Source organism: Aethalodelphis obliquidens, unplaced genomic scaffold (genome assembly GCF_003676395.1).
Source record: "Aethalodelphis obliquidens isolate GAN/ISIS:26980383/991018 unplaced genomic scaffold, ASM367639v1 scaffold56, whole genome shotgun sequence".
Taxonomy (NCBI): Eukaryota; Metazoa; Chordata; class Mammalia; order Artiodactyla; family Delphinidae; genus Aethalodelphis; species Aethalodelphis obliquidens.
The window spans coordinates 11,337,892-11,350,728 of NW_020838000.1; the positions used below are offsets into that span (position 1 = coordinate 11,337,892).

Genomic DNA, 12,837 nt, shown 5'->3' on the forward strand with positions numbered 1-12,837 from the left:
ATCATTTAATGTCCTTACTTTGCAAAATAAGTCAACCTTTTGTTAGTCTCTAAAAGTTTTATTTGAAGTATTCTATAAACTTCCAAGCCTATGAGCCACAGCTCTGGTTGCTTATATGACATTTGTTCCTGATTGCCTGACAAGGGGTCCTTTACTGTCTCTTGTACCTATAATTCCAACTGGATTGTCATTTAGAGCTGTGCTTCTCAAACTTTAATGTGCATATGAATCACCTGGGGATTTTATTAAAATACAGATTCTGATTCTGTGGGTCTAGAGTGGGGCCTGAGATTCTGCACTTCTGATGAGCTTCCGGGTGAAGGCAGTGCTGCTGCTCCAAGGATCTCCCCTTCAAGTGGCAAAAATTTAGAACACTCCCTTTCTTGACATATGAATTCCTCTGTGCTTTAGCATGCTCTATGGACTCTTCATTATTATTTTATTATTATTGAAATGATTTACAATGTGTTAGTCTCTGGTGTACAGCAAAGTGATTTAGATATATATAGATATATTCTTTTTCAGATTCTTTTCCATCATGGTTTATTACAGGATATTGGATATAATTCCCTGTGCTATACAGTAGGACCTTGATGTTTATCTATTTTATATATAGAAGTTTTTAATCTGTTAATCCCAAACTCCTAATTTATCCCTCCCCCCCCCTTTCCCTTTTGGTAACCATAAATTTGTTTTCTATGTCTGCGAGTCTGTTTCTGTTTTGTAAATAAGTTCATTTATATCATATTTTAGATTCCACATATAAGTGATAGCATATGGTATTTGTCTTTCTCTTTCTGACTTCACTTAGTATGATAATCTCTAGGTCCATCCATGTTGCTGCAAATGGCATTACTTCATTCCATTGTGTGTGTGTATATATATATATATATGTACCACATCTTCTTTATATCCATTCATCTGTTGATGGACATTTACTTCCATGCTTCCATGTCTTGGCTATTGTGAATAGTGCTGCTACGAATATTGGGGTGCATGTATATTTTTGAATTAGAGTTTTCTCCAGATATATACCCAGGAGTGGGATTGTTGGATCATATGTTATCTCTATTTTTAGTTTTTTGAGGAACCTCCATACTGTTTTCCATAGTGGCTGCATCAATGTACATTCCAACCAACAGTGTAGGAGGGTTCCCTTTTCTCTGTGGACTCTTTTAAACTCACTATCTTACTTCATATCATAGAGAACTCAAGGATCTGTTATAATTTATTATATAAATTATTCTCCAATTTAGTTTATTTTGAAAAATGGAATTCCTTTTGTTCTCTGATGATGGTCTTGTCACTTGACAGTTTTACAGTGTGTGGTTGGGGGAAGTGGACAGTAAAATGAGTGTTCCTCTTGCAACTGGTTTCCTGGAATAACAACTTAGATACATATGCAAAAAGATTAAAGTAACCAAAGTCCCCTCACCTGGAGAATTGTCAACTGTGTTGGCTAGGCCTGAATGCCCTCATCACAGTTGCTCTGGATGGAGCCACCAATTCCAATGACCTGGCTGACCTTCTCTACATTGAATTTGGGAAAGGATTTGAGTACAGGACACAGCTCACTCTTGAGATGAGGGATCTTGGGAGCCGACTGTCAAAGCACCTGGTAAGTTATTCAGAGAAAGCTGGTGAGTTTAAACTTTCTATTTGTTTTGTATATAGGCTTCATATTTAGGCTTACGAATTTGAACTAATTTTGTTCATTTGGGAGTGAAGTCAGGCTTTTCTGATTTCGTGCAAAGCCCAAATAAGAGGGTGTTTTGAAAGAAATGTAATATAGTAGACAGATGTCAAAGCGTGTTTCTTTTTGTTGTTGTTATTTATTTATTTATTGAAATATAGTTTATTTACAATGTCGTATTAATTTCAGGTTACAGCAAAGTGATTCAGTTTTATATATATATATATATATTCTTTTCAGATTCTTTTCCCTTATAGGTTATTACAAAGTATTGAGTATAGTTCCCTGTGCTATACAGTAGGTCCTTGTTGGTTACCTATTTTATATATAGTATGTATATGTTAATCTCAAACTCATAATTTATCCTTCCCCCCCCACTTTCCCCTTTGGTAACCATAAGTTGGTTTCCTATGTCTGAAAGCATGTTTAATTTATATGCTTGGCAAAAAAAAAAAAAAAAAAAAAAAAAAAAGAAGAAGAAACTAAATAGCACCTACAATCCTGCCCAAATTACAGTCAATAAACATAAGTGCCCAAGAGTGTCTGACCAGTAGGGGTGACTCGGCTGCTCCCTCAGCCAGCCAGTTTTCACGTCCCTTGCAGATCCTAAGTGCCATGACTCACCACACTGAATATCATTCTTCTGTTTAAGATGTGTGTTTTCTATATAAAATAGATACCTAATAAGAGCCTGCTGTATAGCGCAGGGAACTCTACTCTGAAGATTCTTTTCTATGGGAAAAGAATCTTAAAAGGAATGGATATATGTGTATGTATAACTGATTCACTTTGCTGTACACCCGAAACTAACACAACATTGTAAATCAACTATACTCCAATAAAAATTAAAAAAAAAAAAGATGTGTGTTTTCTCTGCAACATGACCTGTGAATGAGAGCCAAATCCATTGAGAGTTCAACTAAGAAAAGAGCATCTCATCCAATCTGGAAGAAAAACTACTGATATGATGATAGACCTCCTATGATGTACTTTAGAATGAAAAGTTTTTTAAAGGTTGTCTTGACTGACAGAGATTTTTGCTTTATGATCTATTTTTAGAACCTAACACCTAGATAAGATGCATCGCAATCCTATTTCTTTCAGAAACATACAAGAATTCAACTATTGGTGAAATATTACCAAGATATCTAGCACTACTTTCACCTTTAATGAATGGCTGATAATTTGTAATTTGCTTATAATTTATAAAATCTGTAATCAGCATATCAAGATACTTTCCAATAAGGTTCTAGCTCCTGCTACTTTCTGCCTATAGAGTTTGTATATAGATATGTGACAGTGTGTTCAGTGTAGTAATTATATAAAAATAATTACTTAGAGAATATGGAATTTTTGTTGTAATTCCTTTCTACATGGGAAGACGGTGTCTACTTTACAAAAAAAATTTTGTGTCTAGTGCTCTTTGAAATGTGTAATTTCAAATTGGTAATCCATAGAGGGAGGAAGTTATTCTTCAAACAAGCCTATCACTTTTTAGATATCACATAAATGCAACACTGTATAAGAAAATTTTAATTTTAGAAATAGCCAGTTTTAATGTTAATAGTAAAAGAGTTGATGCTGTAGGATTTTAGTGATGCAAAGAAAATTGATATCATCTAACATGAAATCACAGAATCCATTTTGTTGTTGTTATTTGGTTTCACACATTTCAAGTTTTATTGGGTTTTCAGGGGAAAAAAACAGAGAGTTTTCTAATGTCAGAAAAGAAACATTATATAATAAGAAACAATTAAAGAGGGGAAGTTGCTAAGTGATTATAACAAAACATTTTCATTTTTTAATCACACTAGAATTTTGATAGGAAACTTCTCAACACAAAGATTGATTCTACCCCACTAAGGCAAAGCATAGTATTTATTGCAAGCAGAATTTTCGTAAAAATAAATCTTGTGGGTTAATTATAAAAATGCAGTGGAATATGTACATTTTTTAGGGGATGACTAACTAGGTGCAGGATGAAATTCACTCAAATTTTTTTGCCAAAAAAACATTTTATTTTGGCCAGACTATAAAATGTGACCAGAGTATAAAATCTCTTCACGTGCCCACCCTCTACAGCAAGTGCTTCTGAAATGTTGGACATGTAATTGGTGTCTTTGAAATCCTGTCCCACACAAACTGTTCTGGAAGTGTCGATCATTGAACTCCACGCCAAGCAGTGTGACATTGAACACTGTCTATATCCTCCGGCATACAAAGATTTCATAAAACAGGAAAAGGAGAAAACAGCATGTATTCATTTTATTGAACAAAATATTAGGGGCAGAATTATATAGGGTAATTAACAATACAATGGTCAGTGCTGGGATGGTGTGGGCACAGGAGATCTCATTAATAAATCAGTGTGCAATGAATTGGCCGTGGCTAAACTGATGCCTTTTTGAGAACACAAAACGTCTTTGAGTTGATTCTGAATTCCTTGTATGGTGCAGATCACAGAAGGAAAGATGGAAGGTAAAGAATGTCTCCTGCATCCTCTCCAGAGCACTGTCACTTGAGTGGTGAACAGGCTTCTCAAATCACATCCCTGAGCTTGTGTGGTGTGTGATTTTGGGAAGCGATGCCACCAAATGTAATGTATTCCTACCCTCCCCAAGGTCAGTGTTGCAGAAAGGACATGCTGCTGTTTATTCTGCAAGTGCATTGGAGGAGATGGCACAGTGGGAGACCCTGGACCAGCAGGGAAAAAGGTGATTTTAGTTACAATCATGGCTTACTTTATTTGAATACAATATGTTTTTCAGACCCAAGTTTAGGTAGAAATAAGGGATGTTTTTTGCTTCTAGGTAGAAGCTCCTCTTCTTATATGTCATACTCCTCTTCTTATATGTCAAATTAGATAGCTTTTTCTTGGCTTTCTAAATTGGATACTTTAAAAAACCTTTCTATGCAAGTATCAAGAGAAAAACTGCAGAGATCATTGCTTATCCCATGTTCTGGCAGTGATGACCATGATGCAGAAAAATAAACTGTGATCTCTCATGTTGAATAATGAAAACCTCCTGAATACTGACGAGTTATTTCAATTTCCACTTTTAATGGAAGCAGAGGAATTTAAATAAAGTAGGGAATAGGTTGTACAGTCTGCTGAAAAGCTAGATCAGATCACCCTGTCATAGCAAGAGACACTAAGATGTTTCATTCAGCTCTAGCCAGACCAAAATGTTGCCAAGTAAAACAGGCCAAGCATAAAAACAATAACTAACAACAGATTCGTGTATGTAAAAATATGATTTTGGGCTTGAGGAAATGTTCAAATATGTATAAAAATACTATGGGTATGTTTAACAATTTCAATACTGCTTATTTACATGTGTGTTTGATTATTGAATAATTTATAGATAGCACTATAAGTTTCAAATCACCATGGATGTCTCTCTGAAGAAAGTTTTTGGGCTAATTATTTCCTTGAATGCTTTGATTTCATGTAAAGAGAATGACAGAATTTTAAAATTATTTATTTATTTAATATTTATTTATTTATTTGGTTGCACCGGGTCTTATTTGCAGCAGGTGGGCCCCTTAGCTGTGGCATGTGGACTCTTAGTTGCGACATGCATGTGGAATCTAGTTCCCTGACCAGGGATCAAACCCGGGTCCCCCTGCATTGGGAGCACGCCATCTTACCCATTGCACCAACAGGGAAGTCCCAAGAATGGTAGAATTTTTTTAAAACAGGTCTCAGAAAAAAACAATGGAAAGAAATGTGTGTGGTCTATTTTATGTGTAGCATAAATCCTCAAAAAGAACTTTTTAATGAAAAGAGGATAATTCTAGTTTGTCAGAAGCAACTATAGCTGTATTCATTTGAATGCTTGTCTAGAAAAAAAAAACTCCAGCTCTATATATAACACCTGAGAGAGTTATGGAAAATATTATGATTCACACACACACACACACACACACACACACACACACACACACACACACCCGTGAGTTATCTGGATACTTGTCTCAAAATTCCATTTATTTTTATGTGTATAAATGCAGCTTAGGTTATGGAGGGGGAACCGTTTTTTTCAAAATCATACTATTCTACATAAAGTAAAACTGTAAAGTTGAAGAATTTTGCTTGATTACCTCTGGGTTTTGGTCTATGGAGTGCTAATGTATCCTTCCTTTCCTTATTTCCAGGGACCCCCAGGTTTTAAAGGCAGTAAAGGCTACACGGGAGAGGAAGGCATTGCTGTAAGTCAAGGTTTTTTCCAGCTCCATTTATTCCTAAGAACATATCTATAATATGAAATCTTTGTGTCAATTCAGAAGGAAGCAAGAAAAGTCAAGTTCTAAGGATTCGTAGGCAAAGTCTGAGGTCTTTCCTAATCTTCATCAGGCTTCTGGTGGTCACAAGTGTTTTATTAACCTACTGTCTCCTCTTTGACTATCCACCAACATTGTATAATAAACTCAATGCAAAAGTTATCTTTTTCACTGAGGGAGTCAAATCACTGCCATTTCCCCCTTTCTGATCCATTTTGCTTGAGTAAACCAACTCACCACACTGCTTGTCAAAGACTTCACCCTTTCTTGCATCTGTTCATCCATCTATCTTTCCTTCTTTCCTTCCTTCCTTCCTTCCTTCCATCCATCCATGCATTTAACAAGTGTATATTAAGTATCTTACAATTTACCACATTATTTATCAAAGACCTCACTCATAAATGCACTCATCATTCATTTAACAAATATATATTAAGATGCCTTACCATGTGCCAGGCACAGTGCCAGGCCCTAGAAATAAAAGTAAAGAAAGAGAAGAAAAACTATGGCTCCTATCTCAGGTAATTTCCAGAGTAGTGGAAAGGCAAATGAGACAAGAGTAGTTCCAGTCCTTATACACAAGGACTCTGCTAGAGGTATAAAGCGGTGCAATGTGATAGAGTGTGGCCGTGCAAATACCTAACAGAGTCAGGTAACAGCCCTGGTGACAGTTAGGGCTTGGGAGAGGAAGACTGTAGACAGGGGTTGATGGTTGGGCAGGCATCTGAATCACAGATAGAACTTTCTCTAGGCAAAGTTTGTGGGAAGAACATTCTACTACAGGGAGAATAGTGTGATCAAGTGTGTGTAACTGAGAACTGTGTATTTGCAGAATAACATATGGTCAACATGGCCAGAACCCAGGACCATGAGAGGAGGTTGTATGGCAAGCAAGACCCAGAGTACTGGGTGTCTTGAATACCCTGTGGAAGACTTAGAATGTGTCTTCCAATTGATGGGCATAATCCAATGATGTTAAGCACAGGACTAAAAATGGTTAGGGTATGGGTTTAGAAAGCATGATCAGGCAACATCACGGAGGATGATAAGGTAAGGATTGCAGGTAGAAGTCTTGCAGTAGTAGGTGCAAGACAAAGAGGTCCCAATCTTAGTTTAGGGCAGTATGAATAGATATGTTAAGGAGGTTGAGTGGACGTAACTTGGTGATGACTTGGAGAGAGAGATGCTGAGGATGACATCTTTGTTTCCAGCTCACAAGACTGCACAGACTGGTGGGGTTACCAAGACAAGGATTGCAGGAGCAGTTCTTGGTTTAAGAGAGAAAGAGAGAAGGGAGATGGAATTTGGTCTAAAAATCTGCCTCTTGCTTAGACCATACCTAGAGCATCCTGCTCTGATGTCTCACCAATTATTCATTATCTGTTCCTGGAATATCTCCTGAAACCTTGAGAATGCATTTTAGCAGCCAGTTGTTTGCATGTCTGTTTTATTTAGATACTACCCCACCCTGGGAAGTATCCAGGTGGGATCCAACACAAACAGCTGTCATCAGAGTGGCTCTGATTCACTTGCATTCTCAGTTTTTATAAGCATGAATTCTGGGTTGTAAACCATGAGTAGTTGCAAATTTTTTTCCAACACAAAAACTGTCAAATCTCCAAGACAGATTCCAGATGACAATAGAAAAAGCTTACCTGAATATGTGCTCTTTCTCAGGGGGAAAGAGGAGCCACCGGACCAATGGGAGAGCAAGGTACTAAAGGATGCTATGGTGCCAAAGGTCCTAAGGTAAGGGTCACGTAAGACACTGTGAAGTCTTCCCAACATTAATTTCTTCTTCCTACGCTAACCCCTACTGTCATTTCTATTTTCAGGGAAACAGGGGACTAAATGGACAGGAGGTATCGTACCAAATATCATTTATCTTCCCATCTGTTATCTAGAAATGTTTTTATTTTTGAGATGATTGACCAGTAGATTGCACAAATGAAGTTTCTGTTGACCTTCCTTTTTTATTGCTAACCATTTCATTTTGTTTACTCTTGCCTTTTATTGCAGGCAATGTATATTATTTGTTGAGTTTCTGTGACTCAGTAATCTTTGATAGAACCCAGGGCCAGCCTAGCAAAGAGCCTGTATATGGAACACAAAGTTAGACTTTTTGTTTGGTGTCTGGCTTCTTTCCACATAAATGCAATGCACTCTATTCTGATCGCATCTGTCTTTTCAGGGAGAAGTTGGGGAAAGTGGAATTGATGGGTTAAATGGAGAACAGGTAGAGCCTTCTCTTTGTACCATGAAAACCGTTCTGAGCTATTTCTCACTAAGAAAATGGGAATTTGAGTTTATTCTTCTCCGTCTTTAGGGTGAAAATGGTCTTCCAGGAGCAAAAGGAGAAAAAGGAGATGAAGGAGCCCAGGTAGGTATTCAATAAAGGGACAACGTGAAAACTGTGCTGGGAATTAAAGGTGTGATTAACAGTAAAACAGCTACCCCAGGTATATCAGTCAGCTAGGGCCACAAAATTGCTTTGTAATGATCACAAGACCTCAATCACATGCAACAATAAACATTTATTTATTTTGTGTCTGAGAAGTTCAGCTGATCAAGGCTGAGCATGGCTGACCTTCGCTCATGTGTCTCTAGGTTGGCTGGGGGCTTTGTTTCACTTGTCTCTTATCCTCCTTCTGGGACTGGAGAGATGCCTGGCCATGTTGACCATGACCTTTTCATGGCTGTGGCAGAAGAACAAGGGAGCAAGTAGAAACACACAAGCTCTCTCAAGGCTTCTTGGGGCCTAGGCTTGGAGCTCTCATGGCGACATTTGCATCTCTTTCTGTTGGCCAGATCAAGTCACAGCCAAACTCAGGGGTAGGGAATCTTACCCCACCACAGTTGGAAGGCACTGTAGAGTTTCATGGCAAAGGGAATAGATACAGAGAAAAGTGAAGAACTGGGGTAATCTTGAAAAGAAGCTACCATACTAAGAACAGTCACAGGGTATTGGTGAGAGCCTTGGGGTCGGCAGCACTCTGAAGGTGTCTGTCATCCCTTCCCATCTGGAACAAATTCCAGCAGCAGCCATACTTCCACCGTCCACTTTATCTGTCTTGAGAGTGTGAACAGCTGAGTCAAGAACCCACTTTCTAGCTGATGCAACCCCTTTGGGGAAAATGGATAATCTCTCTGAATCTCAGCTGCCTCATCAAAAGAAAAATAAAAAACAATACCTGCCACATAAAGTAGTTGTAAAAACTGAACAAGACAACAAATGTGTCTGGAACAGAGTGTTCACCACTGTGGCAAATACTTGAGGTCACTTTTAAAGTATTTGTACGATGCCTGAAACTATTAGTTGTTCCTCTTTCTAGTTTCAAAGTAACTTTAGCAGGAAAATATTTAATAATTCAAATCAGGGAGAAGATAAGTTCTTTGTTTTTATTAATGTTATTTAAAATTCTTATCTTGTCCTTCTTCTGATTTGTGTTAACTTTAGGGAATCCCAGGAGAGAGAGGGATTCCTGGTGACCATGGAGCAAAGGGCCTGTGTGGAGACCCTGTAAGTGCTGGGACTGGGGGGCTGCAAACTAACGTCACGTCAGGGCTTGTTTCCCATCAGCACTTCTGATAGGGAAAGAGAGCCCACTTGAAGGTACTACAATAGCAGTCCTGAAATGAAATCATCATGGGCACAACTGTTTAGAATTTTAAAAGTAGGTCTCTTGTGCCTGATCCTATTTATATACAGTATGAGTATGGATAGTGAGAAGACCTTGCACATTGTTTGCACATGTATTTTTTGAGACTACATATTCAGAACTGTCCTTGTGCTTCAGAGGTATGAAGGAATTCTCCATTCCATTATCTTCCTCTGGGTATCTTGAAATATGGACAGAATGAAAGAAACAAAGCCATCTCTTTTTTCTATTCCCCAAGAGTCTTTCTCAATTAAAAATATTAGCTTCATTTCCTTGAATCTAAGCCAACTAAAAGTACATTAAGCAAAACTTATGACCCACAAACACCTGCTGTCATGGGGATGCAACCCAGTTGAGTAGGCATGACCTACACCAAAAGAAGCAGGACCCACGCCAACCTAGGGGATATGCCGAGTCCAATTAGACCTCAGTACTACAGGACTTTGATCACTATGCCCACACATCAGTCTCCAAAACCTCAATGAATTAGGATTTAGCATTTTTTAAAACATTTATTAAAGTTTTAGAAATTGAGATATATTTGCATGTACAATGTTATATACATATAACATTGTGTAAGTTTAAGTATATGACGGGTTGGTTTGATACATTTATATATTATGATTATCACCATAGTGTTAGCTAAGTCCTCTAGCTTGTCATATAATTATCATTTCTTTTTTCTGGTGAGAACATGCCAGATCTAGTCTTTTTTTTTTTTTTTAACATCTTTATTGGAGTATAATTGCTTTACAATGGTGTTATTTTCTGCTTTATAACAAAGTGAATCAGTTATACATATACATATGTTCCCATATCTCTTCCCTCTTGCGTCTCCCTCCCTCCCACCCTCCCTATCCCACCCCTCTAGGTGGTCACAAAGCACTGAGCTGATCTCCCTGTGCTATGTGGCTGCTAGCTATCTATTTTATGTTTGGTAGTGTATATATGTCCATGCCACTCTCTCACTTTGTCACATCTTACCCTGCCATAAAGACACAGACCTACTAGAGAATGGACTTGAGGATATGGGCAGATCTAGTCTTTTAGCAGCTTTGAAGTATATGATACAGTATTGCTGTCTATAATCACCATGCTATTTGTTAAATCTCTCAAACTTATTGTTAAGCTGTAACATGCATCAGAAAAGTACACAAATTATAAATGCATAGCTTGATGAATATAAATACACCTGTGCACTCACCACTCAGGTAAAGAAATGGAACATTAGACAACAGTAGAGCATCCCAGAAACCCTCTCAGGTCTACTCCAATCACTACCAGCCCTCCCTAAGGTAATCACTATCCCAGGACCATAAATTAGTTTTGCCTGCTATTGAACTTTTCAGTGGAATCATATAGAATACACTCTTCAGTTTCTGGCTTCTTTTGCTCAAGTATATGCTTGTGAGATGAATCCATGTTGTGAATATCAGTAGTTTATTCAATCTCATTGCTGTATAATATTCCATTGTGTGAATATATTGTGATCTATTTCTCCATTATGCTATTGATAGATATTTGAGTTGTTCCCAGATATAGCTTTTATAAATAGTGCTGCTATGAACAGTCTTGTACATGTCTTTTGTACACATTTCTGTTGGGTCTATACTTTAAGAGTAGAACGTCTGGATGATAACTTGTACGCCTATGTTCAGCTTCTTTACAGCCAAACAGTTTTCCAAAATTTTTGTACTAATTTACACTCTCGCCATCAATGTACCAGAGCAGTGTACCACACTCATTAGAAAGCCTAAAATTTATAAAACTGACAATACCAAGTGCTAATAAGTATGAAAGGCAACTGGGAATGTCACAGGACTTTGTCTTTAATGACTCCTCCTCCAGTATACAGTGGGTTGATCAGAGAAAGAATTTGGTACAAAATATATTGACAAATATAAATGTTATGTATACATTGAAGATAACTTTGTTTAAAAAGCAGAAGAATTTTCACTTGAAGACAACATTGTTTACTAAGTGACATCTGATAATAATCTGGTGACCTGAGAGTTTCAAACAACCTCAAAGTGTCTAATCAGAAACAAAAATCTATCCACAAATAAGTATAATTAAGAAATAGTAGTTCAAACATAAAGACATTTCAGTCATTGGTATATGATGGCTAAAAATTCACTTGGGGTATTGCCATAAAATTGTACTTCACTTCAATCAGAATTCCCCCTAGTTGTCTGGATGATTGTGTAACACCTTTAAAAGAATCTGAATAATGTAAAAGCATTTTTATCTAAAGAGAAGTGTTCTATGACTTTGAGATGGCTGAAAATTCAACCCACTGTATCTTCCCTGTGATGTGTTGTCACTATGTACTTACTTCAGATGGTTTTTCAATGCATAATAACTCTTCCCAGACACTTGGGAATATATATCTCAAATCAAAGACAAATCTGCTTTTTTCTGTGTGTTTTTTAGTGGGTTACCATTGTGGAAAAAAATTGGGGACAACAAGGCTGATAGAATCAATAGAACACGCACAAATGGCACAAATTCCTGAAAATCTGTGCTTATTCAGAGAGAATTTTTGATCACGTAAAAGCTAGTTTGTTTGTTTGAAATTTCCCATTTTGACCTAAATTTTTAAATGTATTTTAAATGTATGTTATTGAATTATAGTTGATTTATAATGTGTTACTTTCTGCTGTACAGAAAAGTGATTTATATATATATATTATTACATTATTATATATATATTTACACACACACACACATTCTTTTTCATATTGTTTTCCATTATGGTTTGTCACAGGATATTGAATATAGTTCCCTGTGCTAGACAGTAGAATCCTGTTGTTTATCCATTCTGTATATAATAGTTTGCATCTGCTAATCCCAAACTCCCACTCCATCCCCCCCACCAGCACCATCACCCCACCCCCCGCCACTTGGCAAGCACAAGTCTGTTCTCTATGTCTGTGAGTCTGTTTCTGTTTCATAGATAAGTTCATTTGTATCATATTTTAGATTCCACATATAGGTGGTATCACATGATATTTCTCTTTTTCTTTCTGACTTACTTTACTTAGTATGATAACCTCTAGGTCTATCCATGTTGGTGCAAATGGCATTATTTCATTCTCTTTTATGACTGAGTGGTTATTCCATTGTGTGTGTATATACTACATCTTCTTTATCCATTCATCTGTGGATAGACATTTAGGTTACTTCCACGTCTTTGCTATT

General features: G+C 37.1%; 1 protein-coding gene across 1 annotated transcript in view; it reads left to right on the forward strand.

Annotated features, from left to right (window-relative positions):
• The window catches only part of LOC113609402 (collagen alpha-6(VI) chain), a 110,059-nt gene that overhangs the window by 25,409 nt on the left and 71,813 nt on the right, over positions 1 to 12,837 (forward strand). The window contains exons 10-17 of the mRNA XM_027086597.1: positions 1,464 to 1,618; positions 4,315 to 4,407; positions 5,852 to 5,905; positions 7,655 to 7,726; positions 7,813 to 7,839; positions 8,169 to 8,213; positions 8,304 to 8,357; positions 9,435 to 9,497. Coding sequence (XP_026942398.1) covers positions 1,464 to 1,618; positions 4,315 to 4,407; positions 5,852 to 5,905; positions 7,655 to 7,726; positions 7,813 to 7,839; positions 8,169 to 8,213; positions 8,304 to 8,357; positions 9,435 to 9,497 — 563 coding nt within the window. The remainder of the gene's footprint in view (positions 1 to 1,463; positions 1,619 to 4,314; positions 4,408 to 5,851; positions 5,906 to 7,654; positions 7,727 to 7,812; positions 7,840 to 8,168; positions 8,214 to 8,303; positions 8,358 to 9,434; positions 9,498 to 12,837) is intronic.